The 23,020-nt window shown below is 46.4% G+C and overlaps 1 protein-coding gene across 1 annotated transcript; it reads right to left on the reverse strand.

Moving 5' to 3' along the window:
• Nucleotides 1-533: 533 nt before the first annotated feature.
• On the reverse strand, nt 534-8,734 carry rpl37a (ribosomal protein L37a). Its single transcript, XM_080199640.1, has 4 exons — nt 8,656-8,734; nt 8,270-8,398; nt 1,567-1,649; nt 534-680 (listed from the first exon to the last, which is right to left on the reverse strand). Exons 1-4 carry the CDS (start codon nt 8,656-8,658, stop codon nt 617-619), a joined length of 279 nt encoding a protein of 92 aa, XP_080055766.1. The 5' UTR covers nt 8,659-8,734; the 3' UTR covers nt 534-616.
• Between the last annotated feature and the right edge of the window lie 14,286 nt (nt 8,735-23,020).

Raw genomic sequence — 23,020 nt, forward strand, 5'->3', positions numbered from 1 at the left:
TATTTCAGCAACTCAAGTTCTGCTTGACCAAAAAACTATTTAAATACCTGAACACCTAAACCCACAGGAGTCTTTGAGGGTGTAACAGACTAGATGAAGAAGCTCTGGACGTGGCACATTTGGATTTTCAAAGCTTTTAATAAGCTGCCAGAGGTAGTAGTAGAGGTGGATACTTTTATCTTTTTCAAAAGCATTTAGTTACATGGATATGATGGATATAGAGGGATATGGGCCAAATGCAGGCAATTGGGATTAAGTTTAGGGGGTTTGACAAGTTGGGCTGAAGGGCCCGTTTCCATGCTGTAAACTTCTATGACTCTAGGTGGTTAGCACAAAAGATTTGAGCACAAGGAATTGAGGTAATATACCAGTATAGACTGCAAATTAGTTAACAGAGCAAGAATAAACAGGTCATTGCAACAAATTCCAATGTACAAAGCTAACAAGCAAAATGCAATCTAGATGTCTGTTACAATACCCAAGATCAGTGATTTATGGCCAAGATCTATAAACAAATGACATGGAAGCAGCTATGCCTTTAACATTTTATTAACAAGTTTATTGACAGATAAATCTCTGGAAGGAGGGGGAAGCGGTCAGACTCCACAGCGAGTGTTCACTGATCCTTTAGTTCCCGCAATCGGCGGATTGCAGACTTCACAGTAACGGCAGAGGTGGTGCTAGCAGAGAGAGAAAAAAAAAATCAGCACATATCAAAGCAAAACTCCTGACTTCACCCTCAAACACACCAGTAACAGATCTAGCACCACCCCCAGTCCCCATCAAAACCAGAAATACCCCAGAGGTCTGGGAGAATGTGTGGAGAGGGAGAGAGTGTTAACACCTGCTGCCCTGACAAAATGTCATCCAACTGAAAGCTTGACTGTTTCTGGGCAGCAATGACGATCTGACCACCCGACAGGAGACACCAGTGCTCCCTCAATGCTGACTGTCTGACAGGGGCCAGTGCCCCCTCCAACCCTGTTAGAGGGTCAGTGTTCTATTCATTCAGCTTTTCTGCTATGCTTCAAGGATTTGTGTTCGCAAAGAAACAAAGGATTTGATAATTAACACAATTTTTGCTATCAAAATAACATTTTATTCAAAGTTGTTACTACATGCATTACCTATGTAGTAAATAGCCAACTTGTGTAAAATCTGACATCACTCAATTGTCCACTTCAAACAAATCATTCTGCTGACACAGGTTATGGGCTCAAACTCCACTGCATTATCGTGCAGCCCAGGATGACATTTTACCTAGCCATTGGGACATTTTGTATTAAATAAGCTTCTGCCTCTGCTACACAAAGTCATTGGGAAATGCTGTAACACAACCCCATGCACTGAAGGGTGTAGCAGAAATGCAGGATTTTATCTGGGAAAAACCATATTACACAATGGGTTGAGCTGAGTTCACACTGGGCTCTGCCCCAAACCTAACAAACTCACCCCCGCCAGCCATTCATTCCACCACCTTCTCCACCATAGTTCACGAGCACCCCCACATTCCCAAACTACCCAACTGGTCTTCACTTCCCACATACTAACTGCTCAGAGACTTACTTGTAGGCCCAAGCTCCTCCAGCTACAGTTTTCATGCAAGATCCACAATGCCAGATGCCAACTGCCCTGCGTTTCATCTTTGTCTGTGAAAGAGGCATCAAATCACAGGACAACCACTCAAGTCAAGCTCAAAAAAAAACAGCTCGAACATAGTTCAACCAGCATAACTAAGAATAGTGGTGGTGACGGGTCTGCCATTGTAAAATACTGGGGTACAGTACTGGTGAGGGTGGGTCTGTCACTGTATAATGCTGGGGTACAGTACTGGTGGTGATGGGTCTGTTGGTGTATAACACTGGTGCAGTAGTGGTGGGGACGGGTCTGTCGCTGTAAAACACTTGATAGAGCAGACGCAGCACGGATTCGTTAAGGGAAAGTCGTGTTTGACGAATTTATTGGATTTCTATGAGGATGTGACAAGTGCGGTAGACAGAGGGGAACCGGTGGATGTGGTGTTTCTTGATTTTCAAAAGGCGTTTGATAATAGAACATAGAACATTACAGCGCTGAACAGGCCCTTCGGCCCACGATGTTGCGCCGACCAGTTAAAAAACAATGACCCTCTAACCTAAACCAATCCCTTTTCATCCATAAACCTATCCACGGATCTCTTAAACGCCCCCAAACTAGGCACATTTACAACTGCAGCAGGCAGGGCATTCCAATCCCTCACCACCCTCTGGGTAAAGAACCTAGCCCTAACATCCATCCTATAACTACCTCCCCTTAATTTAAAGCCATGCCCCCTCGTGCTAGCTTTCTCCATCCGAGGAAAAAGGCTATCACTATCCACCCTATCTAAACCTCTAATCATCTTATATGTTTCAATAAGATCCCCTCTTAGCCGCCTTCTTTCTAGTGAAAACAACCCCAAATCCCTCAGTCTCTCCTCATAGGACCTCCCCTCCATACCAGGCAACATCCTGGTAAACCTCCTCTGCACCCTCTCCAAAGCCTCCACATCCTTCCTGTACTGTGGGGACCAGAACTGCACATAGTACTCCAAGTGCAGCCGCACCAGAGTTGTGTACAGTTGCAACGTGACGCTGCGACTCCTAAATTCAATCCCCCTACCAATAAACGCCAAGACACCGTATACCTTCTTAACAACCTTATCTACTTGATTCCCTACTTTCAGGGATCTATGTACACATACACCTAGATCCCTCTGTTCATCCACACTATTCAAAGTCCTCCCGTTAGCCCTATACTCAACACATCTGTTATTCCTACCAAAGTGAATTACCTCACACTTCTCCGCATTAAACTCCATCTGCCACCTCTCGGCCCAGCTCTGCAACCTAAGTCTCCCTGCAAACTATGACACCCTTCCTCACAACCTACCACACCTCCAACTTCGGTGTCATCAGCAAATTTACTAATCCACCCAACTATACCCTCATCCAGATCATTACCCTCAATCCCATACATCTGCATTTTCTGCAGAAGCCTACCATGGTGAACCTTATCAAACGCCTTACTAAAGTCCATATATACCACGTCAACTGCCTTACCCCCATCCACCTCTTTGGTCACTTTCTCAAAAAACTCAATAAGGTTAGTAAGGCACGACCTACCCGCTACAAAACCATGCTATCTCCAATCAATTCATTACTCTCCAAATAACTATAAATCCTATCCCTAATAATTTTTTCTAAAACCTTGCCCACAACAGAAGTAAGACTCACCGGTCTATAATTCCCGGGGAAGTCTCTGTTCCCCTTCTTAAACAATGGGACAACATTCGCTATCCTCCAATCTTCTGGTACTATACCTGAGACCAACGACGACCTGAAGATCAGAGCCAGAGGCTCTGCAATCACCTCTCTTGCCTCCCAGAGAATCCTAGGGTAAATCCCGTCCGGACCAGGGGACTTATCTATTTTCAAACCCTCAAGAATATCCAGCACATCCCCCTTATCAACTGCAATACTGTCTATTTTACACCCCTGCAACCCAGTATTCTCCTCAGCTACATTCATGTCCCCCTGCGTGAACACCGAAGAGAAATATTGGTTCAATGCCTCTCCAATCACTTCCGGTTCCACACACAACTTCCCTCTGCTGTCTGTAACTGGCCCTAATCTTGCCCTAAGGTGCCTCACAAAAGGTTGTTTCAGAAGGTTAGGGCGCATGGAGTTGAGGGTAAGGCGTTAGCGTGGATAGAGGATTAATTGTCTAATAGGAGGCAGAGAGTTGGTATCAATGGGTGCTATTCTGATTGGCGGTGGGTGACTAGTGGAGTGCTGCAGGGATCAGTGCTGGGGCCTCAGCTATTTACCATTTATATAGATGATCTGGAGGAGGGGGCTGAGTGTAGGGTAACGAAATTTGCTGATGACATGGAGATGAGTGGAAAAGCAAATTGTGCGGGGGGTGTGGAAAATCTGCAGAGGGATCTAATAGGCTCAGCGAGTGGGCGAGGACCTGGCAGATGGAGTACAATGTTAGCAAATGTGAGGTTATCCACTTTGGCAGGAAAAATAGTAGGAGGGATTACTATTTAAAGGGCGAAAAGCTGCAGCATGCTATGATGCAGAGGGACTAGGGGTCCTTGTGCATGAGTCGCTGAAACCCAGTCTGCTGGTGCAGCAGGTGATCATGAAGGCGAATGAGATGCTGGCCTTTATAGCGAGGGGGATAGAATATAAAAGCAGGGAGGTCTTGCTGCAACTGTACAGGGCACTGGTGAGGCCGCAGCTGGAGTACTGTGTGCAGTTTTGGTCGCCGCACTTGCGCAAGGATACTTTGGCCTTGGAGGGAGCGCAGAGGAGGTTCACTAGGCTGATACCTGAGATGAGGGGGGTTGGACTATGAAGAGAGACTAAATAGACTGGGTCTGTACTCATTGGCGTTTAGAAGGATGAGGGGGGATCTTATAGAGACGTACAAGATAATGAAAGGGATGGATAGGGTAGAGGTAGAGAGATTCTTCCCGCTTAGAAAAGATAGTAGGACTAGAGGGCACAGCCTCAAGATAAGGGGGGGGGGAGCAGTTTAGAACTGAGTTGAGGAGGAACTTCTTCACTCAAAGGGTGGTGAATCTCTGGAATTTTCTGCCCATTGAAGTGGTGGAGGCTACCTTGCTGAATATATTTAAGTCACGGGTAGATAGGTTTTTGACAGACAAGAGATTTAAGGGTTATGGTAAGAAAGCAGGAAAGTGAAACTGATCCACTTCAGATCAGCCATGATCTTATTGAATGGTGGGGCAGGCTCGAAGGGCTAGATTGCCTACCGCTGTCCTACTTCTTATGTAAACACTGGGGTACAGTACTGGTGGGGCCTGGTCTGTCACTGTATAACACTGGGGTACAAGGGGATGGGTCTGTCGCTGTATAACACTGGGGTACAGTACTGGTGGGGACGGGTCTGTCTCTGTATAACACTGGGGTACAGGTCTGTCGCTGTAAAACACTGGGGTACAGTACTGGTGGGGACGGGTCTGCCTCTGTATAACACTGGGGTACAGTACTGGTGGGGACGGGTCTGCCGCTGTATAACACTGGGGTACAGTACTGGTGGGGACGGGTCTGTCGCTGTATAACACTGGGGTACAGTACTGGTGGGGACGGGTCTGTCGCTGTATAACACTGGGGTACAAGGGGATGGGTCTGTCACTATAACACTGGGGTACAGTACTGGTGGGGACGGGTCTGTCGCTGTATAACACTGGGGTACAGTACTGGTGGGGACGGGTCTGTCTCTGTATAACACTGGGGTACAGTACTGGTGGGGACGGGTCTGTCTCTGTATAACACTGGGGTACAGTACTGGTGGGGACGGGTCTGTCTCTGTATAACACTGGGGTACAGTACTGGTGGGGACGGGTCTGTCTCTGTATAACACTGGGGTACAGTACTGGTGGGGACGGGTCTGTCTCTGTATAACACTGGGGTACAGTACTGGTGGGGACGGGTCTGTCTCTGTATAACACTGGGGTACAGTACTGGTGGGGACGGGTCTCTGTATAACACTGGGGTACAGTACTGGTGGGGACGGGTCTGTCTCTGTATAACACTGGGGTACAGTACTGGTGGGGACGGGTCTGTCTCTGTATAACACTGGGGTACAGTACTCGTGGGGACGGGTCTGTCTCTGTATAACACTGGGGTACAGTACTGGTGGGGACGGGTCTGTCTCTGTATAACACTGGGGTACAGTACTGGTGGGGACGGGTCTGTCTCTGTATAACACTGGGGTACAGTACTGGTGGGGACGGGTCTGTCTCTGTATAACACTGGGGTACAGTACTGGTGGGGAATGGGTCTGTCTCTGTATAACACTGGGGTACAGTACTGGTGGGGACGGGTCTGTCACTGTATAACACTGGGGTACAGTACTGGTGGGGACGGGTCTGTCACTGTATAACACTGGGGTACAGTACTGGTGGGGACGGGTCTGTCACTGTATAACACTGGGGTACAGTACTGGTGGGGACGGGTCTGTCACTGTATAACACTTGGGTACAGTACTGGTGGGGACGGGTCTGTCTCTGTATAACACTGGGGGACAGTACTGGTGGGGACGGGTCTGTCACTGTATAACACTGGGGTACAGTACTGGTGGGGACGGGTCTGTCTCTGTATAACACTGGGGTACAGTACTGGTGGGGACGGGTCTGTCTCTGTATAACACTGGGGTACAGTACTGGTGGGGACGGGTCTGTCGCTGTATAACACTGGGGTACAGTACTGGTGGGGACGGGTCTGTCGCTGTATAACACTGGGGTACAGTACTGGTGGGGATGGGTCTGTCTCTGTATAACACTGGGGTACAGTACTCGTGGGGACGGGTCTGTCTCTGTATAACACTGGGGTACAGTACTCGTGGGGACGGGTCTGTCTCTGTATAACACTGGGGTACAGTACTGGTGGGGACGGGTCTGTCTCTGTATAACACTGGGGTACAGTACTGGTGGGGACGGGTCTGTCTCTGTATAACACTGGGGTACAGTACTGGTGGGGACGGGTCTGTCGCTGTATAACACTGGGGTACAGTACTGGTGGGGACGGGTCTGTCTCTGTATAACACTGGGGTACAGTACTGGTGGGGACGGGTCTGTCTCTGTATAACACTGGGGTACAGTACTGGTGGGGACGGGTCTGTCACTGTATAACACTGGGGTACAGTACTGGTGGGGACGGGTCTGTCTCTGTATAACACTGGGGTACAGTACTGGTGGGGACGGGTCTGTCGCTGTATAACACTGGGGTACAAGGGGATGGGTCTGTCACTATAACACTGGGGTACAGTACTGGTGGGGACGGGTCTGTCGCTGTATAACACTGGGGTACAGTACTGGTGGGGACGGGTCTGTCTCTGTATAACACTGGGGTACAGTACTGGTGGGGACGGGTCTGTCTCTGTATAACACTGGGGTACAGTACTGGTGGGGACGGGTCTGTCTCTGTATAACACTGGGGTACAGTACTGGTGGGGACGGGTCTGTCTCTGTATAACACTGGGGTACAGTACTGGTGGGGACGGGTCTGTCTCTGTATAACACTGGGGTACAGTACTGGTGGGGACGGGTCTGTCTCTGTATAACACTGGGGTACAGTACTGGTGGGGACGGGTCTGTCTCTGTATAACACTGGGGTACAGTACTCGTGGGGACGGGTCTGTCTCTGTATAACACTGGGGTACAGTACTGGTGGGGACGGGTCTGTCTCTGTATAACACTGGGGTACAGTACTGGTGGGGACGGGTCTGTCTCTGTATAACACTGGGGTACAGTACTGGTGGGGACGGGTCTGTCTCTGTATAACACTGGGGTACAGTACTGGTGGGGACGGGTCTGTCTCTGTATAACACTGGGGTACAGTACTGGTGGGGACGGGTCTGTCTCTGTATAACACTGGGGTACAGTACTGGTGGGGACGGGTCTGTCTCTGTATAACACTGGGGTACAGTACTGGTGGGGAATGGGTCTGTCTCTGTATAACACTGGGGTACAGTACTGGTGGGGACGGGTCTGTCGCTGTATAACACTGGGGTACAGTACTGGTGGGGACGGGTCTGTCACTGTATAACACTGGGGTACAGTACTGGTGGGGACGGGTCTGTCTCTGTATAACACTGGGGTACAGTACTGGTGGGGACGGGTCTGTCACTGTATAACACTGGGGTACAGTACTGGTGGGGACGGGTCTGTCTCTGTATAACACTGGGGTACAGTACTGGTGGGGACGGGTCTGTCGCTGTATAACACTGGGGTACAGTACTGGTGGGGACGGGTCTGTCTCTGTATAACACTGGGGTACAGTACTGGTGGGGACGGGTCTGTCTCTGTATAACACTGGGGTACAGTACTCGTGGGGACGGGTCTGTCACTGTATAACACTGGGGTACAGTACTGGTGGGGACGGGTCTGTCTCTGTATAACACTGGGGTACAGTACTGGTGGGGACGGGTCTGTCACTGTATAACACTGGGGTACAGTACTGGTGGGGACAGGTCTGTCACTGTATAACACTGGGGTACAGTACTGGTGGGGACGGGTCTGTCACTGTATAACACTGGGGTACAGTACTGGTGGGGACGGGTCTGTCACTGTATAACACTGGGGTACAGTACTGGTGGGGACAGGTCTGTCACTGTATAACACTGGGGTACAGTACTGGTGGGGACGGGTCTGTCACTGGGATACAGGGGGTGGTTACTGGGGTGGGGGTGGGGGGGGAATCCCGCTCCCTCTCACCTTCCCGCAGAAGGAGCAGGTATATTTTGCGTGCTGACTGATCTCGATCTTTTTCACCATTTTGCGGAGGGAGGCTCCATAGCGAGTGCCATATTTCCCCACGATCCCCACCTTCTTGGTGCGCTTGGCCTGGAACAGCAACACAAAGAGCGGTTAAAGCAACAGAGGGGGCCGGGGAGCGACACTGGCGCCCGGCTCGACCCCAACACGGGCCCCAGGCTCCGAATCGGGCCCCAGGCTCCAACCGCCGACCCGGGCCCCAATGCCCCGCTCCCCGGTTAGATGGTGACGAGTAGCGGGGCCCCAGTGCTGTCGGGGCAGCTGATGGCTCCCGGGGAGGCGGATGGAGGCAGATTCGGTTCCCGGCGCAAAGAATCAGAACCCACCATCTTCCCGGATGGAGCAGAGAGGGCAGAGTCCAGTGCGCATGCGCTTTAAGCAGGGCCGCGCCTGCGCACATCCCAATCGCTTTGGATTTAAAGGCACAGCGCAGTCCAGTCTTAAAGACACAGTCGTTGTGTTGGGGCTAGAGCCAAAGTGCTGAGATGCCTGCTGTAGGTTGGCCAAGTCGCTAAAACTTATAAGAATGCATGCCTCATTGTTACTCAGTGATGTCTTCAAATAAAAACTTTAAAACTTTTCCCCAGTCAGTTAAAAGTGATGATGAATTTTGGCATCCACACCTGCTTTTGTTGGGTGGACACTCCCACGACAGGCAAAATCACAGAATTGTAACACAGAGAAGACCATTTGGCCCATTGTGTCTAAATGAGTAGCTAACTATTCCGTTCCCCTATACCTCTTCATATTCTTCCTTTGAAGGTAACAGTCTAATTGCCGTTTCAAAGTCTCAATTTAACCTGCTTTTATCATCCTCTCAAGCAGTGCATTCCAGAACTTAACCATTTGGTACATGAAGGCATTTTTTTCCTCAAACACAAATGCTTCTTTTGCCAACTACTTTTAATCTGTGTCCTTTGGCTCTCAATCTTTCCACCAATGGGAAGCTTCTTCCTACCTACTCTGTCCAGATCCCTCATGATTTTGAGAAGCTCAATCTCTCTCCAATGACTTCACATCTTCCCTAAAGTGTATATTCACATCTGACCATTTGTCTTTATGAGAGGTAAAGAATGAAAGAATTGAACAAGTAATTTACATTAACATCAGGAGCAATATAAGCCTGGAAAGGTCAACACTGATGAAGGGTTATGTTTGTGATATATTCTAGGTACAAAATTCATTAACCCTTTCCCTACTTCACTCACTCCTTTTGGTTCAGGGGCCAGGCCCAAACATGGTCCTATGACCAATTCAAAGCCAAATGTTACTGGCGTATGTGCCTACCCCCAGTTAAAAACAAAAGACAATTTGGGTTTCTTTGTGCCCACACAATCAATAAGCACCCACTCAACCAATAATAAGTTATCTTACAGGAAAATACCAAAGTTAAAGTCCAATACGAGACTTTGACTTAACCTTGTGTGACCGGCAAGCACCCAAGCAGACACTGGCCTATATCTGTGCGCTGGTCTCAGTCTCCGCTGCGTAGTCTAGTTCTCTGGTCTGGCTTGGCACTTTGGCTTTGGTTTTCCTTTGCCCTTCTTGGGAATGGTGGCTCTCCTCGTGCTGGTCATCGCTGGCGATGGTCACCATCGCTGAAACACATTCCTGTTGGGTTTCACTCCCCTTTTAGTCATTGCCAATCAATCAGGACTTGATCCCCCGATCGATAAGAGTCCAGTCAGGTGCTGCCACACTGATCTCTGGGTATGTCCCTAATGGCCATGTCTGCACATAGCTCACACACCTTCCATCCTGAATGCGAAGCATCACAAACTCAGGACCAGTGTCTGTCAGCAATTCCCCAGTCACTCAACAGTCGAGCACGGCCCAGACATTGGCATCACGGTAATAATACATCCCCATAACATATTGATATTCCAGAAGCTTCAGACAACAACACGCTCCAATACAAATAATCACATATTCTAAACACCATTTTAGGTTCAAAATTATGCACAGGACAATAATAAATCATTGATACAAATGCAAAGGAAACAACATTCAAATTTGGATCTTGGAGGGTCATGCACCCAAAAAGTGCTGAAGAGGTAGGTTTGATTCTCCAAAGTATTCATTATTTAAAAATGATCCAAATTTACCATTTTAGATTTAAACTTCCACAGTCACAGCTCACAATCTATCACCTTTTGCATACACATACGATGTACTTTTATGACCCAATTAACACACTATAACTAAAGTACAAACTAAAAGTAATTTAACATGTTTTCCATCCGTTTAACAAATTATAGAAGAAACTCCTCCATCATTCTGTCCACTTTACCAATTTATGAATAACATAACTTGAGAAATGGTTTATTTGTTCCTCTTCAAACATTTTAACTCCTGTAATCCCAAATAACTCAGTACTAGGAAAAATCTTGTTATCTGTTGTAAAGTCACTGACACTCTCCAGAGCCCTTAGCTGTTCAGAAAAAATAACTCCCAAATATTAGTATTTACATACAGTGAATCGACAAACTTTACATGTGAACATGAGGATTACCACAGATACATTTACTCAGTACAGGAAAGTAACAAAACAAACATATTACTTTGTAACATTGTCTCACATTCAAATGGTTACATCACAAACTGAGAACATGTTTCTATACATCCCTCTTTGAAACATAAAACCCATACAGACTTTATTTCCATCACTCTTTATTTGTCAAAATTAAAGTTATTTACCTCTTTAGAATTCAGGCAACTTCCCATTTATAAGTTGGTTATTTTGTGCACTCAATTTATTCTAGGAACATAGAAAAACTACAGCACAATACTGGCCCTTTGACCCACAAAATTATGCTGAACATGTCCCTACCTTAGAGATTCTGTCACTAAAATGAGAAAATCTGAATGAACCAAACTCTTCAAGTCTCGATTATCAGTAGGTAGAGATAAACAATCTTGGAGTCTTGAAGCTACATTCACTCACGAATCATCTACCTAAAACAAAACACAAAAATACTTTTGGCTAGGAACCAAATGAATTAACTTAGTCTCAAACAATTTCTTCAAGATAAAGGAAAGAGCACGTGGTTCCTCCCAAGGTTTAAATCCTTTTCTAACAAAATTTGAACCCAGGATTATTCAAAATTCCAACTGGTTATCTCAAACTTCAATTTATATACCTTGATTTTGAAATTTCAATTTACTTACCAGTTTTCATTCAAACTCTATTTCAAACCCACTGTTGTAAAATCACAATTAGGGGAAGAACATTAAAACACTAAAGCAAACAACAACAAAAAACATTTTATTAAACACACACTGACACACACAGAAGCTTCCAACATTTGTCCCACATTATGCTTTATTCAAATCCAACATTCTAAACTGCGATGAAAATAAAACATTGAAAGAAAATAAAAAACACAGATTAAGACAGTCGCCTTCATTCTTTTTTCTTCTAAACTGTAATTAAACTCAAAACAGAAGTAAATTCAAGAAATCTTATACTTAAAATTTAACAGTTTTAACACTTCCTCAGCCCCTTTGAAGTTAAAACAAAATGTAAAGCATTGCATTTATTGCCAATAATAAATACTCCACAAGAACAAACAGGTTTTAACAACTCTTGCTTTCAGTCTAATACAGCAACACCACCTACATTCAACAAGCAACCAGACCCCACAAACACACTGAATACAAAACCTAAGATTTCTCCTTATTGTTTCTCATCTGGTCAATCTTTAATTCCAGGTGCCCATCCTACTACTTCATCATAGTTCTACATAGAACATAGAACATAGAACACTACAGCACAAACAGGCCCTTCGGCCCACAAGTTGCGCCGATCACATCACCTACCAACCTACAGACCTATCTATAACCCTCAATCTCATTAAACCCCACATACTCATCCAGAAGTCTTTTAAAAGACCCCAGCGAGTTCGCCTCCACCACCACTGACGGCAGCCGATTCCATTCACTCACCACCCTCTGAGTGAAAAACTTACCCCTAACATCACTTCTGAACCTCCCTCCCCGCACCTTAAATCTGTGTCCTCTCGTAGCGACCATTTCAACCCGGGGAAATAGCCTCTGAGAGTCCACCCTATCCATTCCTCTCAACATTTTGTAAACTTCTATCAGGTCGCCTCTCAACCTTCGTCTCTCCAGGGAAAAGAGTCCCAGCTCCCTCAACCTAACTTCATAAGGCATGCCTCCCAGTCCAGGCAACATCCTTGTAAATCTCCTCTGCACCCTTTCAATAGCTTCTACATCTTTCCTATAGTGAGGCGACCAGAACTGTGCACAATACTCCAAATGAGGCCTGACAAGGGTCTTATAAAGTTCCAGCATTACCTCCCGACTCCTAAACTCAATCCCTCGATTAATGAAGGCCAGTACACCATACGCCTTCTTGACCACCTCCTCCACCTGCGAGGCCGATTTAAGAGTCCTTCTGTGTACTAAGAATTCCTATTTTAAGGATCTTTTTGGTGAACTGATGACAGACTGTCTTTAAATGCTTGTGAAAAGGCTCTCTCTGTTCGGGCTGGTTCGGGCATTCCCGAAACATTCTTGATGTACTCGTTGGTGGTGGTAGAGTTCACCTCGACCACCACTGGCTGCCGTTGGTGGTGGTAGAGGTGAACTCATTGGGGTTTTTTTAAGAGACTTCTGGATGAGTTCATGGGATTTAATGGGATTGAGGGTTATAGATAGGCCTGGTAGGTAGGGAAATGATCGGCGCAACTTGTGGGCTGAAGGGCCTGTTTGTGCTGTTGTGTTCTATGTTCTACTCTAAAGAGTCACTCCCCGAATTTGGATGCTTCTCAAAAATTTGTTTTCTCTTTTCTAGTTCTATAATGCGTGATTCCAACATTTTGATTTTTGCTTTGTCATCAGCTTATTTCTCACCCAACATTGAGACTTGTTCAATTAATCCAGCCAATTGGTGAACTAAGAGAACTCCAATTTCTTAGTTCTGTCTTTCCTTTCCTTTTCCAAACATTTTCATTGTTGGTCTAACGGATGAGATAAATTCCACCCCCCTTTTTTCATCTGTTTAATAAATCTGTCCCTCTCAGTCATATATTCATTCATCAGGGATCCTGGGGTCCCTACTATCCTTGTGATCCTGCCATAACACAGATAAGTTTGTACTCACCACCTAGAATCTTCTGTTCTCCAGTCTCGCTCTCCCACTCCTAGGCTGCTCTTATCAGAGTCCGGTAATACCCGTCGGGGTGATCAGTGCCCTCCGTACGACTGGTTACACTATTATACTTAAGCCGGCTTTTCCTTCAACTCCGAAAATCACTTCAGACAGCCTCTTTCCCACTCATGTCTGAACATCACACTCCAAGCATCACACTCCAAGTATCTTTCTCCAGGCTTTTACACTCATTTCAAATTCCTGACCATTGTGTGGGGAATGCTGCTTGAGCAGTCTATCCTAGACTGCTCAGGAAGACAAGAGATGAAATTGCTGGGCCTCTGATGGAAATCTTTGTCTCTTCATTGAACACAGGTGAGGTCCCAGAGGATTGGAGGATAGCGAATATGGTCCCGTTATTTAAGAAGGGTAGCAGGGAAAACCCAGGTAATTATAGGCCGGTGAGCTTGACATCCGTGGTAGGGAAATTGTTGGAGAGGATTCTTAGAGATAAAATATGTGCACATTTATAACGGAATAATCTCATTGGTGACAGACAGCATGGCTTTGTAAGAGGGAGGTCATGCCTCACAAATTTGGAGGAGTTTTTTGAGGAGGTGACAAAAACGGTTGATGAAGGACGAGCCCTGGATGTCGTCTATATAGATTTCAGTAAGGCGTTTGACAAAGTCCCTCATGGCAGGTTGGTGAAAAGGGTTAAGGCTCATGGGATACAAGGAGAGGTGGCTAGATGGGTAGAGAACTGGCTTGGCCACAGGAGACGGAGGGTAGCAGTCAAAGGGTCTTTTTACCGGCTGGACGTCAGTGACCAGTGGTGTTCTGCAGGGCTCTGTACTGGGACCTCTGCTATTTGTGATATATAGAAATGATTTGGAAGAAGGTGTAACTGATGTTATCAGCAAGTTTGCGGATGACACAAAGATGGATGGACTTGCTGATAGCAGTGAACATTGTCGGACAGTACAGAAGGTTATAGATAGGCTGGAAAATTGGGCGGAGAAATGGCAGATGGAATTTAATCCAGATAAATGCGAAGTGATGCATTTTGGAAGAACTAATGTAGGGGGGAGCTATACAATAAATGGCAGAACCATCAGGAATACAGACACACAGAGGGACCTATGTGTGCATGTCTACAAATCCCTGAAGGTGGCAGCACAGGTGGAGAAGGTGGTGAAGAAGGCATATGGTATAGAACATAGAACATAGAACATAGAACACTACAGCACAAACAGGCCCTTCGGCCCACAAGTTGCGCCGACCACATCACCTACCAACCTACAGACCTATCTATAACCCTCAATCTCATTAAACCCCATATACTCATCCAGAAGTCTTTTAAAAGACCCCAGCGAGTTCGCCTCCACCACCACTGACGGCAGCCGATTCCATTCACTCACCACCCTCTGAGTGAAAAACTTACCCCTAACATCACTTCTGAACCTCCCTCCCCGCACCTTAAATCTGTGTCCTCTCGTAGCGACCATTTCAAACCGGGGAAATAGCCTCTGAGAGTCCACCCTATCTATTCCTCTCAACATTTTGTAAACTTCTATCAGGTCGCCTCTCAACCTTCGTCTCTCCAGGGAAAAGAGTCCCAGCTCCCTCAACCTGACTTCATAAGGCATGCCTCCCAGTCCAGGCAACATCCTTGTAAATCTCCTCTGCACCCTTTCAATAGCTTCTACATCTTTCCTATAGTGAGGCGACCAGAACTGCGCACAATACTCCAAATGAGGCCTGACAAGGGTCTTATAAAGTTCCAGCATTACCTCCCGACTCCTAAACTCAATCCCTCGATTAATGAAGGCCAGTACACCATACGCCTTCTTGACCACCTCCTCCACCTGCGAGGCCGATTTAAGAGTCCTGTGGACCCGGACCCCAAGATCCTTCTGCTCCTCAACACTACTCAGACTTCTGCCCTTAATAGTGTACTCGTTCATCCCGTTGGTTCTGCCAAAATGGACGACAACACATTTATCCGCGTTGAAGTCCATCTGCCACTTCTCCGCCCAGTCCTGCATCCTATCTATGTCCTGCTGCAACTTTTGCCATCCTTCCAGATCATCCACAACACCACCGACCTTCGTGTCATCAGCGAACTTACTAACCCATCCCTCCACTTCCTTATCCAGGTCATTTATGAAAATGACAAACAACAAGGGTCCCAGAACAGATCCTTGAGGCACTCCGCTGGTGACTGACCTCCTCTTGCCTTTATACTTGCCTTTACAGGACAGGATATAGACTATAAAAACTGGAGTCTGATGTTGCAGCTGTATAGAACGATGGTTAGGCCACATTTGGAATACTGCATCCAGCTCTGGTCGCCACACTACCAGAAGGACGTGGAGGCTTTGGAGAGAGTGCAGAGGAGGTTTACCAGGATGCTGCCTGGTATGGAGGGTCTTAGCTATGAGGAGAGATTGGGTAAACTGGGGTTGTTCCCCCTGGAAAGACGGAGAATGAGGAGAGACCTAATAGAGGTGTACAAAATTATGAAGGGTATAGATAGGGTGAACAGTGGGAAGCTTTTTCCCAGGTCGCAGGTGACGATCACGAGGGGTCACAGGCTCATGGTGAGAGGGGCGAGGTATAACTCCGATATCAGAGGGACGTTTTTACACAGAGGGTGGTGGGGGCCTGGAATGCACTGCCAAGTAGGGTGGTGGAGGCGGACACGCTGGGATCATTTAAGACTTAGCAGGATAGTCACGTGAGCAGACTGGGAATAGAGGGATACAAACGAATGAGCAGCACAGGTTTGGAGAGCCGACGGGCCTGTTTCCTGTGCTGTACTGTTCTTTGTTCTTAACAAACAGTCTAAGGCTGGGTGTTTTAAAGACAAATGCCTCCTTGTGTATATTCAGTTCAGACCTCTTTCACACTCTCAGTCTCTCATCACAGATGATTCCCCACTGTAGTTTGACTCACCCTGTTAACTTCAGTGATCTGTTAGAGTATCCAGATTGTGACCATTCAACCTGAGCCCACAAACAGATCCCGGATTTCGGCACCAAATTGTTGTAGGTAAAATAATACCTCTGAGATTGTCAGTGAGTCAAGATACAGTGGCTTTTATTTCAAAGCTCCTTCTTTTATTCCAGAGCTTTGGGAGAACTGGCTCCTCAGAATGGACTACCAAACTTCTCATGGAATACAAATAGAACAAAGAACAAAAAACAGCCCGGGAAACAGGCCCTTCGGCCCAACGAGCCCGCGCCGCCATTTTAACATTATCAGTCCCCCCTCCACCCGTGACCCTTATCTATACTTATGGCATTCCACATTGAGGGAAAACTAATTTAGGGACAATTTACTACCACCAATCAGCCTAATAGCACATCTTTGGGGTGTGGGAGGAAACCGGAGAACCCGGAGAAAACCCACGCAAGCACGGGGAGAATGCGCAAACTCCCACAGACACTGGCCCAAATCCATGTGTCTGCACAGCAAACAGTGATAGTCACTGAGCTGTCGTGTTGCCCAGCATCTGGTCCAGTTTAAGCACACACTAACGACATGAAGCACTAGGCTATTCTCAAACATCCAAAAGCAGCCCTTGTATGACCCATCGCGTGTATGCCCCTCGTTGGACAACAAGGCGGACTGACTTAAAACCTGTGAACTAAAAGAGAAAAACATTAGTATCATTCCTCATCCTTATACATTACCAGGGACGTCCCAATGCTAATGAACCTTATTTAAAACAATCTCCTATATCCTCCCATCTCCAACCTACTCGTATCCTGTCTAAGTTACTCTTAAACAACTCCAGCGTGCCTGCCTCCACCACCTTACTTGGCAGAGCATTCCATACCCCCACTACCCTCTGTGTGAAAAACCTCCCTCTAACATCCGTGTTATACCTCTCCCCCCTCCCCCTAAGCCCGTGGCCCCTCGTACTGTGTGTTTCTAACATAGGAAAAAGCTTATCACTGTTTACTCTATCTATACCCTTCATAATCTTATATACCTCTATTAGATCTCCCCTCAGTCGCCATCTTTCAAGGGAAAACAGCCCCAATTTGCTCAATCTTTCCTCATACCCCAGTCTTTCCATACCAGGCAGCATCCTGGTAAACCTCCTCTGCACTCTCTCCAGGGTCTCCACGTCCTTCCGGTAGTAAGGCGATCAGAACTGGACGCAGTACTCCAAATGCGGCCTAACCAACGTTCTGTACAACTGCAACATTAGACTCCAGCTCTTATACTCTATACCCCTTCCTATAAAGGCTAAATACAAGTGGGTATTTATACATCATGAGTCTTAGTAACAAGTATGACATAAACTTCCAATTCCGGTCAAAATCTTTGATCTTCCTTCTTCAATTACAACACTTGCGACTGCTTCAGCATATCTATCTTTGAAGTTATTTGTGTGATGAACATAAACAGGCAAGGTTTACAATACAACATTCACACCTGACCGTCTGCATTCACACCTGACCGTCTGCATTCACACCTGACTATTTGTCTTTATCAGAGTTAAAGAATGAGACATGAACAAGTAATTTACATTAACATCAGGAGAAATATAAGTCTGGGAAGATCAGTCATGATTAAGGGTTATGAATGTGATATACTCTAGGTACAAAATTCATCAATTCTTTCCCTCCTTCAGCCACTCATTCTACTAGTTGGTAAGGGTATTGGTTACCTTGCCCTAGAATGAAACAAAAACAGAAAATGCTGGAAAATCTCAGCAGGTCTGACAGCATCTGTGGAAGGAGAATAGAGCCAATGAGAATAGTTCCAACATTCCACAGGGACAATTCCTGTGGAGGGACTGTCTATGGAGTCGCTGTGGGTGGAAGTTAGGAATAGCAAAGGGTCGATAAGTTTACTGGGTGTTTTTTATAGACCGCCCAATAGTGACAGGGAGGTTGAGATGCAGATAGGGAAACAGATCCTGGAGAGATGTAGTAATAACAGGATTGTCGTGATGGGAGACTTTAATTTCCGAAACATCGACTGGAATATCCCTAGGGTAAGGGGTTTGGATGGGGAGGAGTTTGTTAGGTGTGTTCAGGAGGGTTTCCTGACACAACACGTGGATAAGCCTACGAGAGGAGAGGCTGTACGTGACCTGGTGCTGGCTAATAAACCAGGACAGGTGTCAGATCTGTCGGTGAGAGAGCATCTCGGGGATGGAGATCATAATTCTATCTCCTTCACGATAGCATTGGAAAGACATAGGATCAGGCAGGCTAGGAAGGTGTTTATCTGGAGTAAGGGGAAATATGAAGCCATCAGGCAGGAAATTAGACGAGTAAATTAGGAGGAGGTATTCTTGGGGAAAAGTACTGAAGGAAGGTGGTGGATTTTGAAGAAATGTTTGTCTGGAGCTCTGCACGACAACGTTCCGATGAGACAGGGAAGTTTTGGTAGGTTACGGGAACCATGGTGCCCGAAGGTTGTGATGAACCTAGTCAGAAAGAAAAGAAAGGTGTACAAAAGGTTTAGAGAGCTAAGAAATGTTAAGGATCTAGAGAAGTATATGGGTTGTAGGAAGGAGCTTAAAAAGGAAATTAGGAGAGCCAGAAGGGGTCATGAGAAGGCCTTGGCGGGTAAAATTAAGGAGAATCCCAAGGTGTTCTACAAATATGTGAAAAGTAAAACGATGAGATGTGAAGGGATAGGACCTATAAAATGTGAACGGGGAAAAGTTTGTGTGGAACCAGAAGAAATGGCAGAGGTGCTTAATGAATACTTTACCTCGGTATTCACGGTGGGAAATGACCTGGGTGGTTGTACTGCAGGTTTGTGGCGGACTGAAAAGATTGAGTATGTCGACATTAAGAAAGAGGATGAGTTAGAACATAGAACATAGAACATTACAGCGCAGAACAGGCCCTTCGGCCCACGATGTTGCGCCGACCAGTTACAAAACAATGACCCACTAACCTAAACCAATCCCTTCTCGTCCATAAACCTATCCACGGATCTCTTAAACGCCCCCAAACTAGGCGCATTTACAACTGCAGCAGGCAGGGCATTCCAATCCCTCACCACCCTCTGGGTAAAGAACCTACCCCTGACATCCGTCCTATAACTACCACCCCTTAATTTAAAGCCATGCCCCCTCGTGCTAGATTTCTCCATCAGAGGAAAAAGGCTATCACTATCCACCCTATCTAAACCTCTAATCATCTTATATGTTTCAATAAGATCCCCTCTTAGCCGCCTTCTTTCCAGCGAAAACAACCCCAAATCCCTCAGTCTCTCCTCATAGGACCTCCCCTCCATACCAGGCAACATCCTGGTAAACCTCCTCTGCACCCTCTCCAAAGCCTCCACATCCTTCCTGTAATGTGGGGACCAGAACTGCACATAGTACTCCAAGTGCAGCCGCACCAGAGTTGTGTACAGTTGCAACATGACGCTGCGACTCCTAAATTCAATCCCCCTACCAATAAACGCCAAGACACCGTATGCCTTCTTAATAACCTTATCTACTTGACTCCCAACTTTCAGGGATCTATGTACACATACACCTAGATCCCTCTGCTCATCCACACTATTCAAAGTCCTCCCGTTGGCCCTATACTCAACACATCCGTTATTCCTACCAAAGTGAATTACCTCACACTTCTCCGCATTAAACTCCATCCGCCACCTCTCGGCCCAGCTCTGCAACCTGTCTAAGTCTTCCTGCAAACTATGACACCCTTCATCACTATCTACCACACCTCCGACTTTGGTGTCATCAGCAAACTTACTAATCCACCCAACTATACCCTCATCCAGATCATTAATAAAAATTACAAACAGCAGTGGCCCCAAAACAGATCCCTGAGGCACACCACTCGAAACCGAACTCCATGATGAATATTTACCATCAACCACCAAAAGTGTTGGAACTTTTAAATTTCATCAAGATAGATGAATCTCCGGGACTGGATGGGATGTACCCCAGGTTACTGTGGGAGGTGAGGGAAGAGATTGCAGAGCCTCTGGTGATGATCTTTGCGTCATCGATGGAGACGGGAGAGGTTCCGGAGGATTGTGGATGTGGTTCCTATTTTCAGGGAAGGGAACAGGGATAGCCCGGGAAATTACCGACCGGTGAGTCTGACCTCAGTGGTTGGTAAGTTGATAGAGAGGATTCTGAGGGACAGGATTTATAAACATTTAGAGAAGTTTAGTATGATCAAAAGTAGTCAGCATGGCTTTGTCAAGGGCAGGTCGTGCCTTACGAGCCTAGTTGAGTTCTTTGAAAATGAGACAGAACACATTAATGAAGGAGGAGCGGTGGATGTGGTTTATATGGACTTCAGCAAGGCGTTTGATAAGGTCCCCCATGCAAAACTTGAGAAAGAGAGAGGGCGTGGGATCCAAGGGGCTGTTGCCTTGTGGATCTAGAACTGGCTTGCCTGCAGAAGGCAGAGAGTGGTTGTGGATGGGTCTTTTTCTGCATGGAGGTTGGTCACTCATGGAGTGCCCCAGGGATCTGTTCTGGGACCCTTGCTGTTTGTCATTTTCATAAATGACCTGGATGAGGAAGTGGAGGGATGGGTTGGTAAGTTTGCCGATGACACGAAGGTTGGTGGTGTTGTGAATAGTTTGGAGTGAAGTCAGAAGTTGCAGCGTGACATAGATAGGATGCAAGACTGGGCGGAGAAGTGGCAGATGGACTTCAATGCGGATAAACGGGTAGTGGTCCATTTTGGCAGGACCAATGGGATAAAGGAGTATAATATCAAGGGTAAGACTCATAGCAGTGTAGAGTATCAGAAGGATCTTGGGGTCCGGGTCCATAGGACTCTTAAATCAGCCTCGCAGGTGGAGGATGCGGTCAAGAAGGCATATGGTGTACTGGCCTTCATTAATCGAGGGATTGAGTTTAGAAGTCGGGAGATAATGCTGCAACTTTATAAGACCCTTGTCAGACCCCACTTGGAGTACTGTGCGCAGTTCTGGTCGCCTCACTACAAGAAGGATGTGGAAGCTATTGAGAGGGTGCAGAGGAGATTTACAAGGATGTTGCCTGGATTGGGAGGCATGCCTTATGAAGATAGGTTGATGGAGCTAGGGCTCTTCTCTCTGGAGAGACAAAGGTTGAGAGGTGATCTGATAGAGGTTTATAAGATGTTGAGAGGTATAGATAGGGTGGATTCTCAGAGGCTATTTCCCAGGGCTAAAGTGGTCACTACAAGAGACACAGGTTTAAGGTGCTGGGGAGTAGGTACAGAGGAGATGTCAGGGGTAAGTTTTTCCACTCAGAGGGTGGTGAGTGAGTGGAATCGGCTGCCATCGGTGGTGGTAGATGCGAAATTGCTGGGGTCTTTTAAAAGACTTCTGGATGAGTATATGGGATCTAATGGGATTGAGGGTCATAGATAGGGATATGATCGGTGCCAAAGGGCCTGTTTGTGCTGTAGTGTTTTATGTTTAGAGTCAGGATAACCCAACTCTGACAAAGGGTCAGCATCAAATCATATCGAGTATTAGAGACCCTTTAGCCCATCGAGTCCACACCGATACATTAAAAATACCCAAACTCCCTCCTAATCCTGACCTTCAAAAATGATTCTTTAGTTGCGACTCTTCCAAAATAATTAACTTTTTGTTCTTATTTCTTGCAGTGATCTCACACATCACACCGTCAGGCAGCAACTCAGGAATCTATTTTTCCAACCAAGTTTTAACAAAGTAATTTCTAACTGCTGAACTACTTTGAAGTTCCTCAGGATTTGCTTTATCCTAGTATTTAAAAAGTTTTAGCTCACCCTGTTAGGCCTACTGACGGAGGATGGCTGCAGCATTCCGAGGCGCAGGTGGATCGAGGCGTTTTTGCGCATCAGTTTTCACTGCAGATTAGTAGAGTGATTGATACAAGATCCTGAATGGTCGTTACAAGATGGAAAGGGGTATTTTCTCTTGGGGTGAATCTAGAACTAGGGGATACATAAAATTAGGGGGCATCTTTATAGGACAAAGATGAGGAAAGAAATTCTCCTAGAAGGCCAGCGTCAGTTTCCAGTCTTCAGCCAGTTTGATTCACTCCAAAAATCAAGAGAAGTGTTATGGTAAGGTTATATAAGGCATTGGTGTGACCAAATTTAGAGTATTGTGTACAGTTTTGGTCACCTAGTTACAGGAAGGATATTAATAAGGTTGAAAGAGTGCAGAGAAGGTTTACAAGGATGTTGCCGGGACTTGAGAAGCTGAGTTAGAGAGAAATTGAATAGGTTAGGACTTTATTCCCTGGAGCTTAGAAGAATGAGGGGAGATTTGATAGAGGTGTATAAGATTTTGATGGGTATAGATAGAGTGAATGCAAGCAGGCTTTTTCCACTGAGGCTCGGGGAGAGAAATAAAAAACCAGAGGACATGGGTTAAGGGTGAAAGGAGAAAAGTTTAAAGGGAATATTAAGGGGGCTTCTTCACACAGAGAGTGGTGGGAGTGTGGAATGAGGTGCCAGATAAAGTGGTAAATGCAGGGTCACTTTTAACATTTAAGAAAATCTTGGACGGGTACATGGATAAGAGGGGTGTGGAGGGATATGGTCCAAGTGCAGGTCAGTGGGACTAGGCAAAAAATGGTTCAG

Source organism: Carcharhinus amblyrhynchos, chromosome 11 (genome assembly GCF_965287045.1).
Source record: "Carcharhinus amblyrhynchos chromosome 11, sCarAmb.v2.hapA, whole genome shotgun sequence".
In the NCBI taxonomy this organism is placed as follows: domain Eukaryota; kingdom Metazoa; phylum Chordata; class Chondrichthyes; order Carcharhiniformes; family Carcharhinidae; genus Carcharhinus; species Carcharhinus amblyrhynchos.